This window comes from Protopterus annectens, chromosome 16.part0, assembly GCF_019279795.1.
Source record: "Protopterus annectens isolate FY-2018-M chromosome 16.part0, PAN1.0, whole genome shotgun sequence".
In the NCBI taxonomy this organism is placed as follows: domain Eukaryota; kingdom Metazoa; phylum Chordata; order Ceratodontiformes; family Protopteridae; genus Protopterus; species Protopterus annectens.
In genome coordinates, this window is record NC_056750.1 from 879,905,374 (window position 1) to 879,927,902 (window position 22,529).

The 22,529-nt window shown below is 37.3% G+C and overlaps 1 protein-coding gene across 1 annotated transcript in view; it reads left to right on the forward strand.

The window, feature by feature from the left end:
• LOC122790678 (zinc finger protein 845-like) overlaps positions 1 to 22,529 on the forward strand; it is a 368,884-nt gene that overhangs the window by 130,095 nt on the left and 216,260 nt on the right. The window contains exon 4 of the mRNA XM_044058201.1: positions 21,653 to 21,778. Within this exon, the coding sequence (XP_043914136.1) occupies positions 21,653 to 21,778 (126 nt within the window). The remainder of the gene's footprint in view (positions 1 to 21,652; positions 21,779 to 22,529) is intronic.

The following is a 22,529-nucleotide window of genomic DNA, read 5'->3' on the forward strand; positions in this document are numbered from 1 at the left end:
TTGTTTTCATGTCTTGAATCACTACCCAGCCTCCTTTTCCTGAATTATAATTAAGGTTGATCTTTCTAATTTTTTTAGATTTGTACCCTGAGAACAATTATTACTCCAGTATTTCAGTCTTTCTAAGCCAGGGCAAAGATGAAGTGAAACAATTAGAACACGACCACTGCTCAAAGGTACACCAAGGACCACGCAAAGGCGTATAAAAGTGTCGTTTAATAACCAATACACCGACTAAGGACTCTGATGATGCCATTTTATGGTGATAGTGCTTAGTCAGTGTATTGGTTATTAACTTTATACGCTTTAAGTGGTCCTTGCTTTGAGCAGTGGTCGTGTTCTAATTGTTTCATTTCAGTCTTTCTATATTTCAACTCTACTCCCTAGAAGCTCTGTTCACTGTAGAGAATGCTGCCATCTGTGCGGTCACTGAGACATGGTTTAAAGTCAGCTCTACACCCTAGAAGCTCTGTTCACCATAGAGAATGCTGACAGAAGCTCTGTTCACCGTAGAGAATGCTGACATCTGTACAGTCACTGAGACATGGTTTAAAGTCAGCTCTACTCCCTAGAAGCTCTGTTCACCGTAGAAAATGCTGATGTCTGTGCGGTCACTGAGTCACGGTTTAAAGTCAGCTCTACACCCTAGAAGCTCTGTTCACCGTAGAGAATGCTGACAGAAGCTCTGTTAACCGTAGAGAATGCTGATGTCTGTGTGGTCACTGAGACATGGTTTAAAGTCAGCTCTACTCCCTGGAAGCTCTGTTCACCGTAGAGAATGCTGACTTCTGTGCGGTCACTGAGACATGGTTTAAAGTCAGCTCTACTCTCTAGAAGCTCTGTTCACCGTAGAGAATGCTGACAGAAGCTCTGTTCACCGTAGAGAATGCTGACATCTGTGCAGTCACTGAGACATGGTTTAAAGTTAGCTCTACTCCCTAGAAGCTCTGTTCACCGTAGAGAATGCTGACGTCTGTGCGGTCACTGAGACATGGTTTAAAGTCAGCTCTACTCCCTAGAAGCTCTGTTCACCGTAGAGAATGTTGACGTCTGTGCGGTCACTGAGACATGGTTTAAAGTCAGCTCTACTCCCTAGAAGCTCTGTTCACCGTAGAGAATGCTGACGTCTGTGCGGTCACCGAGTCATGGTTTAAAGTCAGCTCTACACCCTAGAAGCTCTGTTCACTGTAGAGAATGCTGATGTCTGTGTGGCCACTGAGACATGGTTTAAAGTCCACTCTACTCCCTGGAAGCTCTGTTCACCGTAGAGAATGCTGACGTCTGTGCGGTCACTGTGACATGGTAGAGAATGCTGACGTCTGTGTGGTCACTGAGACATGGTTTAAAGTCAGCTCTACTCCCTAGAAGCTCTGTTCACCGTAGAGAATGCTGACGTCTGTGTGGTCACTGAAACATGGTTTAAAGTCAGCTCTACTCCCTAGAAGCTCTGTTCACCGTAGAGAATGCTGACGTCTGTGCGGTCACTGAGTCATGGTTTAAAGTCAGCTCTACACCCTAGAAGCTCTGTTCACCGTAGAGAATGCTGACAGAAGCTCTGTTCACCGTAGAGAATGCTGACGTCTGTGCGGTCACTGAGACATGGTTTAAAGTCAGCTCTACTCCCTGGAAGCTCTGTTCACCGTAGAGAATGCTGACGTCTGTGCGGTCACTGAGACATGGTTTAAAGTCAGCTCTACTCCCTAGAAGCTCTGTTCACCATAGAGAATGCTGACGTCTGTGCGGTCACTGAGACATGGTTTAAAGTCAGCTCTACTCCCTAGAAGCTCTGTTCATCGCAGAGAATGCTGACAGAAGCTCTGTTCACTGTAGAGAATGCGGACTTCTGTGTGGTCACTGAGACATGGTTTAAAGCTGTGGAGAGCACGCTGGCAGTGCGCGGTTAGATTGCCTTCCGGCTACTACACAGGCAGGGACTAAAGGTGGAGGTGTCTCAAATTACATCAAAAGTGTACCTGAAGGCTGGTTAAACAGGACAATGCACTTGAGCTTCTCCATGTTCAAATCACTATAGGTAAAATCCAATATCACTTCCTTGCAAGCTATAGGTCTCCCTCTATGACCCAGGAAAATCCTACCTTGTATTTAAACTTAATGGAAACAGTCACCATCCAACCCAATACCATATTCATGGGTGACTTTAATTATCCCACTATTAACTGGGAATCGTATATGACACCAAACATACATGCACAGAGATTTCTGGATTTTGTAAGTACAAACTCCCTGGACCAAATTGTCAATACACCAACCAGGGGTGCAGCATACTGGATCTGGTTCTCACTAATAAGCTAATATAATGTCTTCCCTGGTAAGATCAGATCACAACATGGTCTCCTTTGAAGTAAAAATAAAACCTGGACCCCTCCCCCCAGCTAACCCTGGAATATTCAGAAACTAATCAAAGGCTAACTTCCTGATATTAAGTGATAACCTGTCAAAATTTTAAGCCCCCATAAACGAATACTGCTGCCTCTGCAGAAATGTTCATGGAAATCCTATACAAACATGTTAGTAGTTGCATAGATGCAGCTGTACCCACCAGAAAGAAGTACAGAACTAACTCAAAAAACAAGCCACCCTGGTGGAATCACAAAATCAATAGGTTTTATAACAGAAGGAGGAAAATCATGGCAAAAATTAGGAGGTGCAGCATGCAACAGGGTAAAAGGACTGTCATCAAACTAAACAAACAACTCTGAGGACAAATAAACTCTATCAAAGCCAAATTTGAGGTAAATTTGGCCTTCTAAGCCAAGCACAACCACAAGGCATTCTTTAGCTATGTCCTCAGCCTCAAAGGCAATACACAGTTGTGTGCAAAACTCATTGTAAGTGGAGCCATATATACCGAGCCAGAAGATATAGAAAACCCACTGGCTAATAAATCCAGCTCCAACTTTAACCCTCTCTGCCCCCTCAACCTTTCATCAGGAAATATCATCTGATATAACTACCCCTGCTATTACAATGTAACAGGTCTTTAATGCTCTCTCTAAGGCCAAGAGCACTGCATCATTGGGCCCAGACAATATTCCAGGATGCCTTCTAAATAGTATGAAACATAACCTATCAGGGCCTCTGGAATTACTATTTAATTGTAACCTCCAGACAGGCTTCGTGCCTCATGAATGGAGAAAGGCAACAGTCATCCCTCTGCACAAAGGTGGGCCATCTACAGACCCTGGAAACTACAGACCCATAAGTCTCACTAATCTCATATGCAAAGCCACGGAAAGAATTATCATGGAAGTAGTCAGTCATGATATAATAAACCTCCAGACACTGGACCCAACCAAGTTTGGTTTCGTGAAGGGCAGGTCATGCCTACTCAGCCTTGTGGACTTCTTTGAGAAGGTCACCAAAACAATGAATGAGGACAAAATGGTTCACACTGTCATCCTTGACCTGACCAAGGCATTTGATACAATACCCCACTCAGAAATTGTTGACAAACTCAACAGGCTAGGTACAAACCCTTATGTCACCTGGTAGATGGCTAACTGGTTCTCTGACAGGACTTGGGAAGTTAGAATTGGGGAGTCCACCTCTACAAAGAGGCCAGTCACAAGTGGAGTCCCTCAGGAATCAATCCTGGGGCCTCTCCTCACTGGCATTTGCTTCTGCAAAGTTAAGGCTAATATCAATGGCATCTGGCTGATTAAATTTGCAGATGATTGCAAATTAGGAGCTGTCATTCAGTACCCCACTGACACAAATGTTCTCCAGGAAGGACTGACATCGACAACCAACTGGTATCAGAGCCATGGACTAAAACTAAATGCCATGAAATACATAATAGTGTCCTTCTGGAAGTCATCCACCCCTAGTAACCATCATATTGACAACACACCCATTAGAGATGACCCAGTAGTCAGGGACATAGAGGCACACATAGACAGTAATCTAGCCTTTGACCATCACATGTCTACAGGAGTGAAGAAGTCATTCTGTGTTGCACAACTTATAAACAAAGGTATAGATTGTTCCACTGTATTCGGCATTCATAAGACCTATCATTGAGTGCAATGCTCACTTTGGTATGTACCTAACCGAACATATCCATCAACTGGAAATTCCACAGAGGTTCCTAACTAAAAGAATACATTGTGTAAGTAACATGTCCTATGCAGACCACCTCAAGGCCCTATCCCTGTATTCTGTCTCCTACAGGTGTTGCGGGGAGATCTATGCCTGGCATGCAGGACATTGTCAGCCCCCCACTCTAATGGACTTCCTGCCTATCCACAAAACAAACAGCACCAGAATTACCCGTTCTAAAGCCTTAAACCTTGCCTGTGATATAAATAGGATCTGCTGGAGAGACAGGTATGTATCCCAGATACTACCCCTTCTCTGGAAAAGACTGCCCATCCATGTGAAGCAGAGTTCCTCCCTAACCCAATTCATATGTAACTTGGACAATTGGATGGGGAACAGGAAATTCATCCCTTTTTTGGCACCTATGTATCTAATGGATACAGGAAGCCTGCAAATGTTTCATCTCCCAAGCCCCTACTTACACTTATCAAAGGTAGCATAACTTGTCATAGATTTGGGATGCATGGCTAGGCTTAAAAAGGCCCTTGTGATCATTAATCTAGTATAGACCTGTGAACCTTTTGACCTACTTAACAGAACTTTGCTATGTTAAAGGATGTAAGTAAATTTAACCATTTTTTAAGATCAGTGTGGGCATATATAACATTTCTGAACTTTTACATGTTGTGTTAATAAACTAATTTTGCTGGGAAATAAATATTCATGTCACAATAGTTACAAACTTTCAGCCATATATATTTGTAGGATTCTGTTTACAGGAGGGTATATCATCATTTTGTGTATGTTTATGAGTGACAAACCTACATTTTTGCAGTTAGCTGTGTATGTTTGTCTAGCTAGTCAGTAATCATTTCAATATTTGCTTTACACATATTTTTCTAGTTTAGGTAGTTTGATTTCTCCTTTTCATAAGATCTTATGTGTTGGCTGTATGTCATTCTAAGTCTCTAAAACTGAAAAAATTTTAAACATTTTAATTTGATTTTTGCATTTCTTAGCTGGTATCCCTTACCACTGTTTTTTTCTATTCCTAAATATTCCATTTCTTTACATTTTCTTATGAAATTATGTTTTGGCAGTATTCTAGTATATTTTTGTTGAATATGAGATGTTTTCTAAACCATTTTAGTTTTTTTATATTTTTATTGATAAGTGTAAGCCAGTTATTATCAGCATGATAATTATGCAAGTAAGATTATTTTTTATTAATATTGTTCTCCTAGTTTTATTAAATAAATTAATAGTATTTGTTTTAATTACCTCTGCTAAAATCTCAATTCCATTTGTGAAAATAGTTGGGATAAAGGGCGTCCTTGACTGTCTTTTTTAATTCTGTACATTCAGATAGATATAGTTTAAGATTTACAAATACTTAAATACTATTATCCTCATAAATATTTTTAGTTGTTGAATCAAACCCTTGAAAACTAAGTAGATATAGAATTTTAAATAAATAATATTACTTTATCTGTATGATATTAGCTGTATCTATTGGTGTTCGTTTTCGCTTGATAGTATCTTGAACTTGTCTTTTTGGAATAAATTGATTGTAGTTTATAATGTTCACAATCTGTTGTATGTCTATCTGTAATTACAGACTTGCATTTTATAGTATATATTTGACAGTGAAGCTGGTCTTTTTGAAGAAGCATACCTTGTAGAATTTTTATTTTCTATAAGAATGCGTTTATAAATGAATGTTTCCAAGAAAGAGGCAGAATGCTCCTTATCTGGATGTCAAGTAGAATGTCATGTAAAAAGAAAATAGTTTCTTGTGGTAACATCTGATAGAACTCTCCATCTGTTCCTAGGTCTTTGTGATTTTTTTAAATCTCTTTTCCTGTATTTTTAACTTGAATAAAACTAATAAGTCTAGATCCATTATGGCTTTTTCTTATTTTTATTACACATTTATAAGTTCAGTGACATTGTTCAGGTCCAAAGTATATCAAGGAACCCTGACTCTCTTAGTTACAAATCATATACAAGATTCCCAATCCAACGGTTAAGGTTTTCTTTAAATTTCAAGTCTCAACCGTGTATCAAGCCTGGTCATTTATTCTACATAATTTGTATTTGTTGTGTAAGATACAAACTCATTAATTTTGTCTTCTACAAATTAATACAGAACCTTAAGTTGTTATGCTTGTGACTTACAGAGCTTGTATATATGTCTACTCATATTACTGCCAGGAATTCCATATCTTTGAAAGTCTTACATGCTAATGAGGTTTCCTCTATAGTATCTCTATTGTCACGTAAATTAACCAAGTTTTCAAATCATATTATGTAGTCTAATTATGATACTGAAGTAATTATTTTAATAAATTTCCTTTGGCTTATCTCTACACCTTTTAGCCAAGTTGCAGTATATACACAGAACATATTATACTCAAGAAATGGATGAATAAAGTCTTTAGGCTTTTCCCGGTTAGGGGTCGCCACAGGGGAACTCCGCTCTGCTAATGATTGGCAGTGGATTTTATGGTGCCGAGTTGCCAGCTTGACGCCTAACCTTCAAAGAAGGCACACCCATTCACGCACGCACTTCTGATATTTTTGTCTGGCTAATAATCTCTAATTTATCAAAAACATTGTTACCTAATATTGTAAATTTGATTTTATAGTCATTTGCATATTTAAGTAGACAATAAATCTTATTCTTTTGAGAATGTTACAAATACTAAGTTGAATATGGACAGGCCACTAGTGAACCATGTAGTAACCCACTACAATGCCTGGCTTGAATAGATGCAGCCAGTTTCATATCCATTAACCATGTCATTCTCCATCTTATTATGCATGAGTTAAAGTTTCTATTTACCAAGCCTTTATGGCCTTTATGTGAAGCGTATACGTGAGGCAGGTAGTCAGAGGATTTTGCTAAATCCAAAAGTATGACTCCTGTTGTAATACCTTTGCTCATAGCTATAGAGAGGGTCATTAAATTCAACCATATTAGGTATGGCTGTTCTGCTCTTTATGAAGCCATCTTGATTTTTGTCAGTAAGGCCAAGCTAAGCTCAAGTAAACATCTCTCAAAGCATTTGGATAAAAGTGTGGTTAACCAAATAGTCTAGAATTTTTGGCTTTGTTCATATTGAATTTTTAAATATTTCTCTTATGTGAGAGATTTTGCCAGTATTTTGAGACTGTTCTACTCAGCAGTAGATTATATTAAAGATTTTGTTAAAACTAGAATACATTCATTTTTTGTATTGTATATTTAGATAGTTAGAATGCAGTCTGTGTCCATTTTTATTGATTTTATTTATAGCCTTGCTTACACACTCTTTGTCTATTAATGGACAACACAGCTATTTGAAAAGGGCATAATAGGGTTGTAATATAAACTCTTGGATTTCAATGCCTCCAGCTTTTTCAAAATACATATTAAACTCATTGGCTATGGATTTTGAATTGGTGGTTATTACACTGTTGTTACTGATGTAACCTAATGATGAAACTTGGTGGCATTACTGATATATTTGTCATATTTCTTTTTACTGATCATATCTAAAGTAAGTTTCTACACATAATGTGCTTTTCCTTTCTTGATTTTAACATTTAAATCCTTAATGTTTCGTTGTTTTTAATATTTGAATACTTTATAAGACCTACAGATGTTTTTTTTCCAGTTGTATATGATTATTCACTTTGGATTCCACCAAAAGGTACTTTCCTTTTATCATTTTTTGTTTGCTAAAGATAACAGTGGATAGACTTACCACTATCAACCAAGAGCTTTTCCAGTCTCCCAAGCTCTAAGTTATCATTATTTCCAAGGGCAAGATTTAATAGACCTTGTTTTAATGTAGATAACACAAACTTGTACTTGTTCCAATAATTAGATGACTTTAAAGTTGAGTGAAGTACAAATTAAACTGAATAATGAAGAGATGGCCATTGGGGTTGATCAATAGTTGAGTTGCTAATAATGTCTAAATTAGTAATTGCTGCAATGCCCAACAATGTGTTGCCTCTGGTGTTACCCAATACTAATTGATGGAGATTATGAAAGTTCATAATGTCCAAAACGTGATTAGCATAGGCTGGCTTTGCTGTGACATTCCCCATTATTTAGTTAAATAGTTAAAACTGCCTATCAATAAAATATTTTTGGAATGCAATGAACCTTCCCACCTAGTTAAAGAATCCATACTAGGACTGCTGTAGCATGACACAATTTTTAAGTTTCCATTCTTTCCAAAGTTAGGGATTACAGTGGATAGGCTTTCAGTTATATTATTTTTTATAACAAAGTAAGAAGGACTGGAAATGTGAACCAAAAATAAGACATCACCACCCCTAGACTGCTCCATCAGACATTCATACTTCCAAACCCAGGGGAACAAATATCCGTAGAGTTTCTTTATTAGGTAATTACGGCAATACTTTCTTCATACTTCGTCAGGTTTAATAGTTCTATCCCATGCTAAAAGCATTATTATAGGGGCATCTTCTAAGAGTATTGGGCCTTGATATTGAGTTCATTTTTGTTTATCTATTTAGTTTTTCCAAAATACTTTTGACGTGCTCCAAAAGACAAAGAGAACTCCATAGTGACTTGGATGAAAATTGGCCTGTGTAAATATGGGACAGTCTAAACCACAATCCTCCCAATAATATACTGCCTTTATATTATATACTGTACCAAGCTGTTGTGCCCATGTGTTGAATATGGGTGTATATCCGAAGCTCGAAAGCTGAGAACCGCGAATGCCACAACCTCGAACTCGGAAGTTCAAAGACTGAAAATACCAAAGCCGTGGAACATCGAATTCTTTTCCAGGGAAAGAATTTGGTGGGCCATTTCCACGTCTTCGCTATTTCCTCCACTGTGGTACGATCTTGGAGTTGGTATATTTAAGTGGGGGGTGGGGGTCGAAGCCCCCCACATTAGAAATGGTTTGTAGTTTTTGTGTGTTTCGTGCTTTGTACTGGAACAGCGATTTTTTTTTCCCAGGGAAAAATATAGCTGTTCTCAGCTTTCAGAGTTTTACGCTTTTGGGGTCTGAAGTTCGATCTTATGGTCTTCACTGTTTTCATGTTTCAGTCATGTGATATAGACCCGTTTAATATATAAGGCCTTTGGTAAATGTATAATTATCCAATTTGAGACAAGGAAGAACCTTGCTAAAAATTACTTTGACAGACCCACCCTGTAAACGGTCTGGTATTTCTGGTACATTTTTCATATAATTTATTGGAATGTCATGCAGATAATGTATTCCACTGTAAGTTATTATTTGCTTATGGTTAGGTCTCTTTGTCATAAGTTTACATAGGTACATCCACCTTTAGAGCTGGTAGAGAGGATACAACATATTGTATTTAGTTGTTTAGATTGCAAAGGTTCTTAGATGTTAACTTGAGCACTGAGTCGCCAGTGACTAACACCTTGCCAGTTTTATTTGATGTTACAGGTTCTGATTTTCTGACATCATCATGACCATCATTACTATTAGTTACATTGTCTAAATCTAGAATAACATCCCTACTATCTAATCCACTGAAGGCCCTTCTTTTCAGTTCTTACTATTCATCCTTTTGTTTAGAGAACTCAGCAAGGATGAGTTGATTGGACTCATCTCTTCTGAGTTCTCTATCATTTTTCTCTACACTACTGTTATTATCCTGGTGTGTATTCCTACCTACATCAGTATTTGGACAGACATCCACACTTGGCATCCTGCAGTCATTTTCCATTTCTTTTATGAAATCAGTTTTGGCTTTATTCGGTATACAGTCTTTACCTTTTTGTTATATGACTGTATAACGTTGACTTAAGGATAGACCTTTGCAGACAGACTGTGAGGGAGGCCGTTACCCAAGATGTCAGATTTCAAGGTTTGTTTATCATCATCATTATCGTTGGTGGCCTCCTTGTTCCTTAAATGTAGGATATTGTTGTGATCAATATTGTCTCCAGTATTATTCAGTAACGTATACAGCCTAAGTCTAACTAGACCTATGCATTGATTTTCTGTTATTTCGTTAAAAATAAATCCTGAATTACTCAGAATAGAACTTTCAGATCACTGGGGTTATAGCAACACTAACAGTTATCTTACTGTACACATTTTTTCTTCCCTTGACTTTCATACTTTTATTATTCTGTGTTCCATTACTTTTCCTTTCTTTAGGTTTAATATGTTGTCCATGTTTAACAATTTCATCTGTACCATTTTTCTTCCTTCTTGTAAATGGTGTGATATTAATTTTTTTTTTATATTTTATTGCCTTCAGTCCATGACTTAAATCCATTAACAGTTTTAAGTGCTCTACTATAATTACATGAACATTCCTCAGGATTGTTGGTTACTTTCAGAAATACTTAGAAATTCTTGTAATTTACTGTGGTTACACAGCATAAGCTTCTGAGCCCCTCAAACCTTTCTGTGTTGGAGTGAAGCCTTCTAGCTTATCAGTGGGAGTGGTAAGCACTAGGTATCCTATCTACCACAAGAGAAGTGGTTTGTGGCCCAGAAATTATAATTTATTGGCCATATGGGCATTTTTTTTCATCTCTTTCAACTTTCTGGTTTAAAAGCCTGCATTTGCACCTGTCCTGTAACTAGTCTAGTCCAGATACAGATTTGCTATATCTAGGACTGTATGTAAGCTTCTGAGTCCTCCAAGTCTTTTCTGTGTTGGAGGGAAGCCTTCTAGCTTATCAGTGGGAGTGGTAAGCACTAAGTAGCCTATCCACTACAAGAGGAGTGGTTTATGGCCTAGAAAGTGGAGTTTATTGGCTGTTTGGGCAGTTTTTCCATCTCTTTCAACTTTCTGGTTAAAAGACAGTGTTTGCGCTTGTTTCCCTCCTTTCCTGTAACTAGTCTAGTCCAGATACAGATTTGCTGTATCCAGGACTGTTTGTAAGCTTCTGAGTGGTGCCAAAAAGTCTGCTCTTCAATTTTTCACTTAGATCTGCTAGTTCTCTCCTCTCCTGAACTTTTACTAGCTTATTAGTCTAGTACTTTATCAGACTTCTTGTAGCAATTATTGTAGCACACAGAAGTATTACCAGCACTAAACGTTCTACAAGGAAACAGCTCCAGTACTTATTAATGCCCACCCCTCCAGGCATGTCTAAAGGTCAGTTCCTTGTGCTTTCCCCTATTAACCTGGTGAACTTGGGCATCCTGAGGCAATGTAGCAACTGCCTCATGTACACTGACAACCCTCTCCTCTTACCTCCCAACACTCAGACTTACGAGAGATGCACTTATATATCCAAATTGGAAGCCACACACTCTCCAGCGAAGACTGAGAGTAGTGTGGAAAAGCTGGCCAAGAGGAGAAGGTCAACACTTTCACCACACCACATGGAACACATAGCCTTCCAGAACACACACCAGCACTGTCTTCACACAAAAAACACAAACCACACACCCACCTTCATGGAAGCTCTCATTAAAAATCTACCCAAACAGCAGACACCTCCAAGGCAGAAACGCACTCGACCAACACAACACTAATCACAAGACACATAACTTTACTAAACAGTGTGCCACTCAACCAAAGTCCCTTAGGCAAAACAGCATGCCCAACACACTAGTCATAGGTGACTCAATAGTGAGGCACACTGATGTCCCACTCACTAGGTTGAATAAGGAGAAAGTAACAGTCAGCTGCCTGTCAGGTGCCAGGATCCACCACAAAATGCACGCACTCATGTCCCTCAACAACAGGTACAAATATGACTCTGTCATTGTATATGTGGATGTGAATGACCTGAGGTGTACCTCCCTGGACTACATGAAAAGAGGCATGGAGGAGCTCTCAGATTATGTAGCCAGGTGGGTATGACTCTAGCCCTGAACAGCCTCCTACCATCACCCAGAATGACATTGCAGTACAAGCAGAAAATAATTCATTTCAACAATTGGCTAAATTTCTGGTGTCATTCTAAGGGGATCCAGTATCTGTCTGACTGGATGACATGACTGACTGACCTTGATGCTTTTCCAGAGATGGCCTGCATCTGTCACCACTGGGCTTCTGGATACTGGCCAAGGCTCTTGCCACCTCTATAGTGCCTTTTTTAGGTGGTGTTCCAAAGACCAAATTACCACTGTAACAGGTACAAACAAATGCAATCTGAGGGTTATGCTAATTAATGCTAGAAGTCTAAATCTCAAAATGCACTCACTTGAAGCAGTCCTTAAAATGGAGAACATTGACATTTGTGCTGTAACAGAGACCTGGTTCAAGGCAGCAGTAAGCACCCCTGCACTACCAGGCTATAACTCATTCTACACCTTTCTGCCCCAGAACTTGGACCAAAGCTCCAAAGGCAGTGGTGTTTCCATATTCATAAAGGATGCTCACACCTCCAGACTGGTAGCCCAACATAATGCATCAGAGATACTTCAGGTGCAGCTAACATTGGGTAAGATAGTGATTCAGATCGTAGCCTGCTGTAGGTCCCCAACCATGTCCCAAGACTCACACTCCACATTCCTAAGCACCCTGGAGAATATTAGAGTCCAACCTAACACTCTCATACCGGGCAACTTCAACTACTCCTCCATTAACTTGGAAAACTACTTATGTGCCAGTACACTTGTGTAACGTTTCCTGGAATTCATTAATTCCAGTGCCCTGGACCAGCTTGTTCTTGCCCCCACTAGAGGTGGCAACATCCTTCACCTGGTCATTACTAACATGGGCGACCGCTGCTCTACACCAATAGTCAACTCCTCCCTGGTTAGATCCGACCACTAACTAATCACCTTGGAAGTCCACATTCCCCCGCCCCCGCAAAGGTAACCACCATGAGAAACTTTTGCAAGCTAATTTTAGACTCCTAAAACAGAGGTGGCTAACTTCACGGCACCCATGCAAATGGAGAATAGCTGCATGACTGCCAAATCATACATCAATGTGCTGTATGAACACGTACAGAAATGCATGGATCTCGCAATACCCAATAAAACCAAGACAGTCTCCTCCAAAAAAAGGAAGCCAATGTGGTGGTCCCTTGCCATAAACAAACTCTACAATAAAAGGAGGAAACTGATGTGGAATAAGGTGAAGTCCCAAGACTGGAAAAACTCCCTTATCAGCCTCAACAAAAAGTTGAGATCCCTCATCAAATCCTCTAAAGCTGGCTATGGAAACAGAATTGCAGCAGATAGTAATGGCAACCATAACTCCTTCTATAGTTATGTAAAGAATCTCCCTGGCAATACCCAGATTCGCTGTGAGCTACTGCACAATGGCACCTCCTATACCGAGCCAACAGATATTGCCAATATACTGGCCGACAGATTCAGTGCCAACTTTACCCCTCTCTCCCCCACCAAAGGACCAGTCACAATACCAGTAGATTTCCTGTGTGCCCTGTTCAATCACAGCCTCACCTCAAAGGAGGAGTGTCTACAGACCCTGAGAACTATCGCCCCATTAGCCTGACGAGTCTGATATGCAAAGCTATGGAACGCATCATCATGGACCTAATAAACAAGGATATAGGGAATCTCCAGACTCTGGATCCCACACAGTTTGGTTTTCTGAAGGGTAGAGCATGCCTGCTCAACTTGGTCGAATTCTTTGAGTCAGTCACCAGAGCTGTGGATGAAGGCAAGATGGTTCATACAGCCTATCTTGATCTGGCCAAGGCCTTTGATACCATTCCCCACACAGGAATCATAGAAAGAATCACTAGGCTAGGCTTCAACCCCTGTATCACTAAGTGGGTTGCAAACTGGTTCACAGATAGAACCCACAGTGTGAAAGTAGCTGACTCCAACTCAGGCTGCCGACCAGTCACGAGTGGAGTTCCACAGGGTTCGGTCCTGGGTCCAATCCTGTTTGGTATCTACTTCTGTGAAGTCCAGGCCAACACAATGGGACTCTGGCTGACAAAGTTTGCAGACGATTGTAAGTTGGGAGCTAATAAACTCCCCAAGTGATGTTGACATCCTACAGAATGGCCTCACTGAGGCCGACTGGTGTCAGAACCATGGCCTTAAGCTCAATGCCAAAAAAATGTGTTGTCATCCCCTTTGGGAAAATAATGGTTCCCAAGAATTACCACATCGATGGTAGTCCACTGAACACAGAAGGCATTATATGAGATCTTGGAACACAGGTTGACAGCAATCTTTCTTTTCACCACCACATTGCCACTGTAGTCAGAAAGTCTTTCTGTGTGGCACATCTCATCACTAAGGGTTTTGCATCCAGGAAGAAAGAGGTCATTGTCTCCCTCTACTCTTCCCTCATTAGGCCAGTCATAGAGTACAATGCTCTACTTGGCATGTACCTCACTAGACACCTGCAACAACTGGAGAGGCCACAAAAGTACCTCACAAAGAGGATCCTTGGCTTTAAACACTTGTTCTAGATGGACAGACTCAAAAAACTCCAACTATTCTCTGACTCTTATCGCCTACTTAGAGGCAATCTCTGCTTGACTTACAAAGCCATGTCTAACCCAGCTCTGTTAGAAATGCTACATCTAAAGAAATCCCAATCCCCCTGCACCAGACGCTCCAGAGACCTCAACCTCATTACCACAATCAACAGAACAAGCTGGAGGGACAGGTTCATAATCCAGAGACTGCCCATGCTATGGAGTAGACTTTCAGTACATTCCAAACAGAGCACCTCACTGGCCCTCTTCAAGAGAAATCTTGATGAGTGGATGGGAAATAGAAAATTCACCCAAGGGATCACTCCAGTGGCTCTTCTCGACAAAGGCACTGGGAACTAAGGTCGGGTGGCACAGTGCCAGGGTAATCCTATGGGCTAGGCTTGTAAAGGCTCCAGGGCCATTAGTGTAGTACACACCTCTGAACCTATAAGACCATGGGAGTGCTCTTATATTTAACCCAAGCACCGCATACAGCACATTCATACAATAACTTATTTTTTAGATGGTCATAAAGTATGTAAGATTTCAGTGAGTTCATTTGGGTTACATTTCCTTAGCTACTTTGAGGAGATGACACAAGTCCATCAGCATGAAATTCACAGCTTTCATAACTGGTAAAATAGGGCATTATAGAAGGACAGTAGGCATTAAAATATGGTGTTTAAAGCTAATTAAAAATACCACAGTAGCTATAGTTCTGTGTATAGTTATTGAATTGTCAACACAGCACTTGTTCATTTTAATTCCAGTTCACTGTCAAACAGCTGTTATAATTCTGACTTTGTGGTAGAAGCAGCTGTAATAATTTAACAAAGGATGTTATAACAGAGTATAAATAACTGTTTGAAACTGCTCCATAACAGTTGTTATGCTGTAAGCAGATAGTCAAGTCTATATATATATATGTATATATATATATATATATATATATATATATATATATGTATATAAAAACTTAACAGAAATTACCACTAGTTCTACAAAAACAATTATTAACCTAACAAATGTGAAATGAGCACTAAAACGTGTAGTAGTATAGTCGATAAAATAATACAGTAAAATGTACAGCTGTAAAATAAATTGCTGCAGATTCTATAAAAATAGTTTCTGTCCTAGAAAATAAGAAATAAACACTAAGACTTCTGGATGTCTTTACTGGTTTATCCAGCTGCAGCCCAAGGCAAAATCTCTTTACTGGTTTATACACCATGGTCAAAGACAAAATTATTAACAAGGGTTGTAGTAATACAATATAGGTGAAAGTAATCCACAGCACTTAATATGCTGTAAACAGTCATGTTCCATCTTTAAGTAGTTGGTAAAAGTATAAACTGTGGAAAAATGAAAATAACTGTGTAACACAAGGAAGTATACAGAATGCAAACATTGCCACGTTTTACAGAAAATTACTAACCTAGAAAATGTGAAATGAATGGTAGTAACAGTGGATAAAATGTGAACTGAAAAAGGTGATAATGCCAGAAAAATATGCAAATTGCACAGAAATTGTTTCAAGTTCTCCAAAACGTAGTTAGTGACTTAGTAAATAAGAAGTAACCCCTGTCGGTTTATACAGCAGCAACCCAAGACAAACCTATGGATTCATTAAAGGTCCGAACCCTTCCAGTGTAATGAGCCCTTTGTGATTCAGGAACATGCTAGCCACAACAAGGTCAGATCTCAGTATCAACTCATTAGCATGTTTCCTGAATAACAGATACTAGCTCAACATACAGCTCTTGGCTGATCTGCATGTAACCCTGGTGCTCTTGTAGGCAATGGAATCCCCCTTGCAGTGTCACTTGCACACACTTACACAAACACATACCACAGTCCCTGCACCTGTGGTTTTCCACACCCCCTAAATAAATTAGTGGTATGATGGCATGTTTGTCTTAGGCCATGGTGGTCTAGTGTATGCCCCCATCCCCTGATTGTCGTAGTACCACTTCAGAGTATCTGTTGGTTACTCCCATTGCATCCCTGTTATACTGCTATGTGCCTTAGGATTCTTTATGGACCCCGATCCCTGTTCACAAATTGGTACTACTATGGCACTTAAGACTATGTCCTGGTGACTAGTGCCCTCCCCCAATCCACGTTCTAAAGTTGGTATGACACTTGAACAGTATGCCCTGGTGTCCGGTGGTTCCCTGATCTGTTTTGCTGCTGTTGCCATTATGACACTTAAGATAGTAGTTCCTGGTGTCATGTTGTTCCCGCCCACCACTATCATGTTCAGTGGTTGAACATTGTCTGATGTTATAGTACAGTATTTATATTTACTAATATATAACAGTATTTTAAATAAAGTGTAAACAAAAAAAGTGTCAGAGTAACACCAGAAAAAATATGCGAAGTACACAAATATTGCCATAGGTTCTGCAAAAGTAATTTCTAACCTCCAAATAGGAAATGAACACTAAAATATGTAGTCATAAATAAAATATAAGCTAAACACTGTAAAATGATAAACTATCTCCTGAAAAATGTACAGAAATTCTTGCAAGTTCTAAAAAATAATTTCTGATATATTAAATAAAAGTTGAACACTTAGGGGAATTCATAGTAGTTACTGCAAGGTATACATTTTTTTTTTTTTTACTTTTTTTGGTCCTCAACTTCATGTTTTTTTTTAACTCCTAAACAATTAATTGGCTTTGTGGAAGCTTTCAGAGGTCTTTGCTGTTATTCTTACAGTGAGTAATAAAAATTATCTGTGTTGAGGTTCATCTTAAGCTGTACAAGATCAACCAGAAGGCATTTTATGAAAAAAGAGATCAGGATACGGTGCAACAAGAGTCCTGTGAAACTCCTGAAGGAAGGTCTGTGGCTTTGGAATATGTATTGTTAGTGTATTTTAATTAGACTGCTAGATAGCCACTGAACCATATTATGGATGCACTTTTTTAAATATTTTTATTATTAAAGTTTAAATAAACAAATACTTTTTGGCATTTAATTTAAAAAGAAATATATAACTAAAAAAGAAGGAAAAAAGAGACCAATATCAAAAACACAACAAAATAACTATCTACAAGAGTGCCCACTAAACAATATCACTTCTGAAAGTTTTAAGTAGTTAACAATTATTATATAAATATCAAAAGTTATTTTTTTATCACTTCTTTAAGTTTCATCCACATGTTGTAAGAAGAAGTGAATCTGATAGTTCTTATCTTGACTGTAATAAGTTCTAACTGGCAAACTTCGGTTGCAGTGTTTGAAAATGCATTAAAAGATGTTGCTGGTTTGTTTTTCCAATTCTTGATTATAATGTTTGTTGCAGTTAATAAGATACTCCATAAAAGTGGGTATTTTAATCTCGTGACACAGTCGAGTAATAGGGTGGTAAATAAAATTAGTGATTTAAAGTAAATATATCACTAAATAAAGCCTGTAAAAAAGATTAACATTCTCCCAAAATGCCTTAAGTACATCTCCAAAAAACTACCTTCTTTTGTACACTAATGCAACTCTGTGTGGTGTGAAGAAAGTTCTATGCATGAATTTCCAAGAAAATAATTCCATTTGAGAGAGGAGATTGTTTGTTTTGATGATAATAAGATTTTTTATCTTCTTCATTCAGAAAATTATTATTAATAAGTTAAAAACAATCCCAATAGCTTTCTTTATAATAACTTGTTTCTTTTTTAACCACTTTATATAATTTGGATAAAAAACATTCCCAAGTATATTCTGCTGCATCTGAAAAGTTAAAAGATCAATTAATCTAGGAAAATAATTTACCATTGGTAGCATTAGTTTAATTTTATATTCATCAAATTCTGTACAGTTTTGAACATCCAACTACATGGCTTTGTCCAAATCAAATTTTTTATATAATCAACAGAATGCAGTTTTTCTCTATCCATTAACTGAAACAAATATATCAAGTTCTTCTCTTTAAATGTAGTCATTGTTGATAACTTCAAAGTGGAAATATTATTCTGAGTATAAGGTATGGGAAAGCGGAGAAAAATCCAGAGTTGATTGTTTAATAATTGCTATCTATAAAATAATCTTTTAACAACCAGTTAATAACGTTATTTGATCTTACATAACAATTTGAGTTTGTGAAATGATTTGATTTTTATCAAAAATTACATTGAAACTCTTTCCATTTAGCAGTGTAATAGCTGTTTAGCTGGAGCAATATTGTCTTAATGACTAGTAAACTTTGGCTTGTGACCTTGGCAGGAAACTCAACAAAACTAAAATAAGTAAGCAGAGAAAAAAAAAGTGTCTGAACTACTAAGAGAAGCTCGAGCCCAAAAGGCCAAGCTCTCACAAGCCATCATACATAGTTTTCAAAAGAGAAAGTATTGAGCCTTGTCTCCCTTTTATTCCCTTTTCCTTCCTGAATAGTCACAGAAACAAAGATGAAGAGCAAGGAATAGCCCTTCACATCTGCACCACCCACCACATAAACCCATCCAGATCACAGTACCATACCACATATACAGAAAAGAAAAGGAGACATTCAAACAGATAAAACATACTTTAAATTAAAAAAATAGTCAGAAAAGAAAGTGGCACCTTCCACACACACTACAGTCAACTTCCAATTATACACAGGTACCAAAGGCAGTCTCCAGACTAACAATGAGCAAACATGAACCATAGGAATGGACAGGCAGTCAAAAGAACCACTCAAGAGAGAAACCATAGCCACAAGTGTAAAAGCAGGCAGAGCAACAGGATCACAGAAAGTCACAACACATTACAATAAGGTATCAGGACCGAAGAGACAACACCAAAAATGAACATTATGTGACCAATTTTCCCATAAATAAAAAGCAGACCATTAAATATTAAGTATAGTAGCCAAGCTAAAGTAACCATTCAATCTACTTTCAGGTCATTTATTAGAATCAAATGAAAAAATACAAAAAGAGAGCAGCAAAGGAGACTTGAACATTATATAGGTATAGAGTTATAAAATAATTAAAATAATAGAAAATAGTTTAATGTTAAGAAGAGAAAAAATATAAATAAGATTATGTTACCTTAATGTGAAGCGCATCCCAAGTTTCATTTCTTCTTGCAAGACTGTTAAGCAAAGATGAGAATTTTTAAGCAAATTCACAAATAGACATAAAAACTATTATATTTGCATAGTGAAAGTAACTGATGTTAAGAAATTTGGCAAAGTAAGTCATTTTTCTTTTAATTTATTTTTCTTTTCATTCAATTTCCATCTACTTCTTTCTGCTTCTCTCTTCAAGGATATGTTATTCCAATCCATATCTTCTGTTTCTTCTAAAATATTATTAGATTTCAGGAATGACATGGTGGTATCCAAGTTTTCAAAGAATTTGGTTTCATTAAAGGAAAATTTTTAGTCTGTCTGGTAACAATAAGTTAACTTTGATATGTTTTTTCCTGAGTTCTCTTATTAAAGGTAGAAAGCATTTTCTTTTAGAAATGACAGCTGCAGAATATTCATTATCAAAATTAATTATTCTGTCATCTAATTTAAGAGGAGACTTTGACCAAGCATTTTTGAGAATTAATTTTTTATTTTGAGAAGAAGAAAAAACTTTCTGTGGTAGATCTCTATGAAGAGTTGTTCTTTGAGGGAGATGTAGGCAAGGATCATATGACAATGCTTCAGGTAAGTCTAAAATCTAAGGAAGCCAGGATGTCAGAAAATGTCCATATTATTTCCTTTTATTTTTTTCAGGTAAACCAAAGATACAAATGTTGTTTCTATGAGACCTATTTTCCAGATCATCAATTGTATTCAGCAGAACACACTTATGCTTCAATAAGAATTCAATATTATTTTCATCTTTGTTTAATCTTCCTTTGATGTAATTTAAAGAGCCCTCAGTACCAGATATTTAAGTTTTCTGCTGCTGTAAAGCCTTGTGGATTTGGTGCATTTGTTTAGAGCATTTTTCTTTAAAATTGTCCAGTTTAATGTTTATTTTATCCATTTTTTAGATAGTTCTTGAACGTTGGTAAGGACAGAGTGAAGCTCCTTTTTGAAAAAAAAGGCCTGAGAAATTTTTTTGTATGACTTATTTCAGAATTTAGTATGATGATAATTTCCAGATAACATTTGACAGGAAAATAACAAGATATAAAAAATATTTGATAAAATCCTTTTTGAAAAATATTTTATTGGATTTTAACTAAACAAATTGATCATGACAATAATTGTATTTAGAAATTTGTAACATAAAAAAGAACAACATTAACAAGAACAAACAAGAACAACTATTTACAAGAGTGTCTACTAACAATGAAAATTCCTCTACATTACAATTGATATGAGTATAGCTATTTTTGTTTATCAAGCAGTTCTTTGAAATTTGTCCATGAATTATAGTAGCAGCTTATTCTAGTAGATCTTGATGTAATGGTGATAATTTCTAGATGACATACTTTGGTTGCAACATTTGTGAATTCTTTGAAAGAGGATGTAGCTTAATTCTTCCAGTTATTGGTTATAACTTTCCTTGTGATTGATAAAATGAACCATAAAAGAGGGTATTTCATTCTTTTATAACAAAAAGGAATAGGAGTATTAAAAATAATTAATATCTTAGATAAAACCAAATTGTCCCCAAGTAAAACCTGTAAAAAATAATTAATGTTATTTCAATAAGGTGTAAGTACAACACAATCAAAGAATGTGCTGCCAATCTGCTTTGAGCTTCTTTTACATCTCCAACAATCTTGCTTCTTTTTAAACATTAATTAAATTTTATGAGGTGTGAACTTTGATACAGTCCTTGAAAGCACATTAAAGTATTTATATCCACTTAGTAAAATCAGTTAAGATAGGTTAGAAATATAATTTCCTGTCAGAAATAAAGGAGTCAAGCAGGAAAAATCTGCTGCTAACCTTGTCAGCATCCTAGCCATGTCCCCATGGATGCACTTTCAAAGACTGTAGATTCAAACTTTTGTTAACAGTATTTAATGATACTGTGTTGCAAAGACTACATTCATCTCACCTTTACTCAAAGTTACCATTCATAAAGTCTGTACCTGTACCACCTGGAGTGGCTAACAAAAAACCTGTACCACCTGGAGTGGCTAACATAAAACTTGGACAGAAATGACACTGGTTATCTCTTGCGTTTCTATTAAATTGGATGTTTGTAAGAATTTGTTGATTACTCTAAGATATAGATTAATAATATTTAATATGATATGTTGGATTTTTATCTTCAGGATATAAAATTCCCATAGAGAAATTATTTTTGCTACTTAAAGAAGATTATGATGAACTGCCAAAGGATGATGTGGAAGGTGAAAATCCTATGGAGCAGAAGGCTAATGTTGATGATCAGCTCAGCAGTAAGTCTGATCAATGCATTTTTATAAAATTATTTTCTACTGATATTGATACCTTTTTTAGGAAAATGGAAGAAAAAGATACAGAATAAAAGACTGAATGTCAGACATCATGATACAGTAACTATATTCTAATACGTGAGCTAGGAGTTTGTAGATATAATGGAAAAACCTAGAACATTGTGGACAATATTGATTTAATTTTCATTGGAGTAGTAGTTTATAAAAACCCTGACTTTGGACTGGCTTTCACTTAATTTAACTTTGATTGGGTTTTCTTTGACTATTCATCAGATAAGAAATTTGGAGCCAAATATGAACTACATAAATGGCTCATTTACTTGTAGGGACACTGACTCCTGTGTGTAATGTCTGAACATTTTTAGATTGAGCTGTATAATTATTCATTTCTTTGTAGAATTATTTGAGAAGTAAAATGCATATCCTTGTCTGTATTACTGTCTAGAAAGGCTGTTGTAAACATGTACCCATTCAATAAAATGTTAGCACTGCTTTGTGTCATATTTCCACCCACAATACATCCACTGGGCACAAAAAACACAACACAGAAGTGCATCCCTGTAAAATATGTAGTCAGAGATAAATAGTCATAAAATAACCCACTACAGGGAAAGAAGTGCCCTGTGTAAAATATTCCAGAGAATGCAACTAAAGGATGATTGTAAGTTTTGTAGTAACCTAACATCTGGCATTTTCAGGTGAAGATGGTTGCCAAATAATACTCCACTCCACC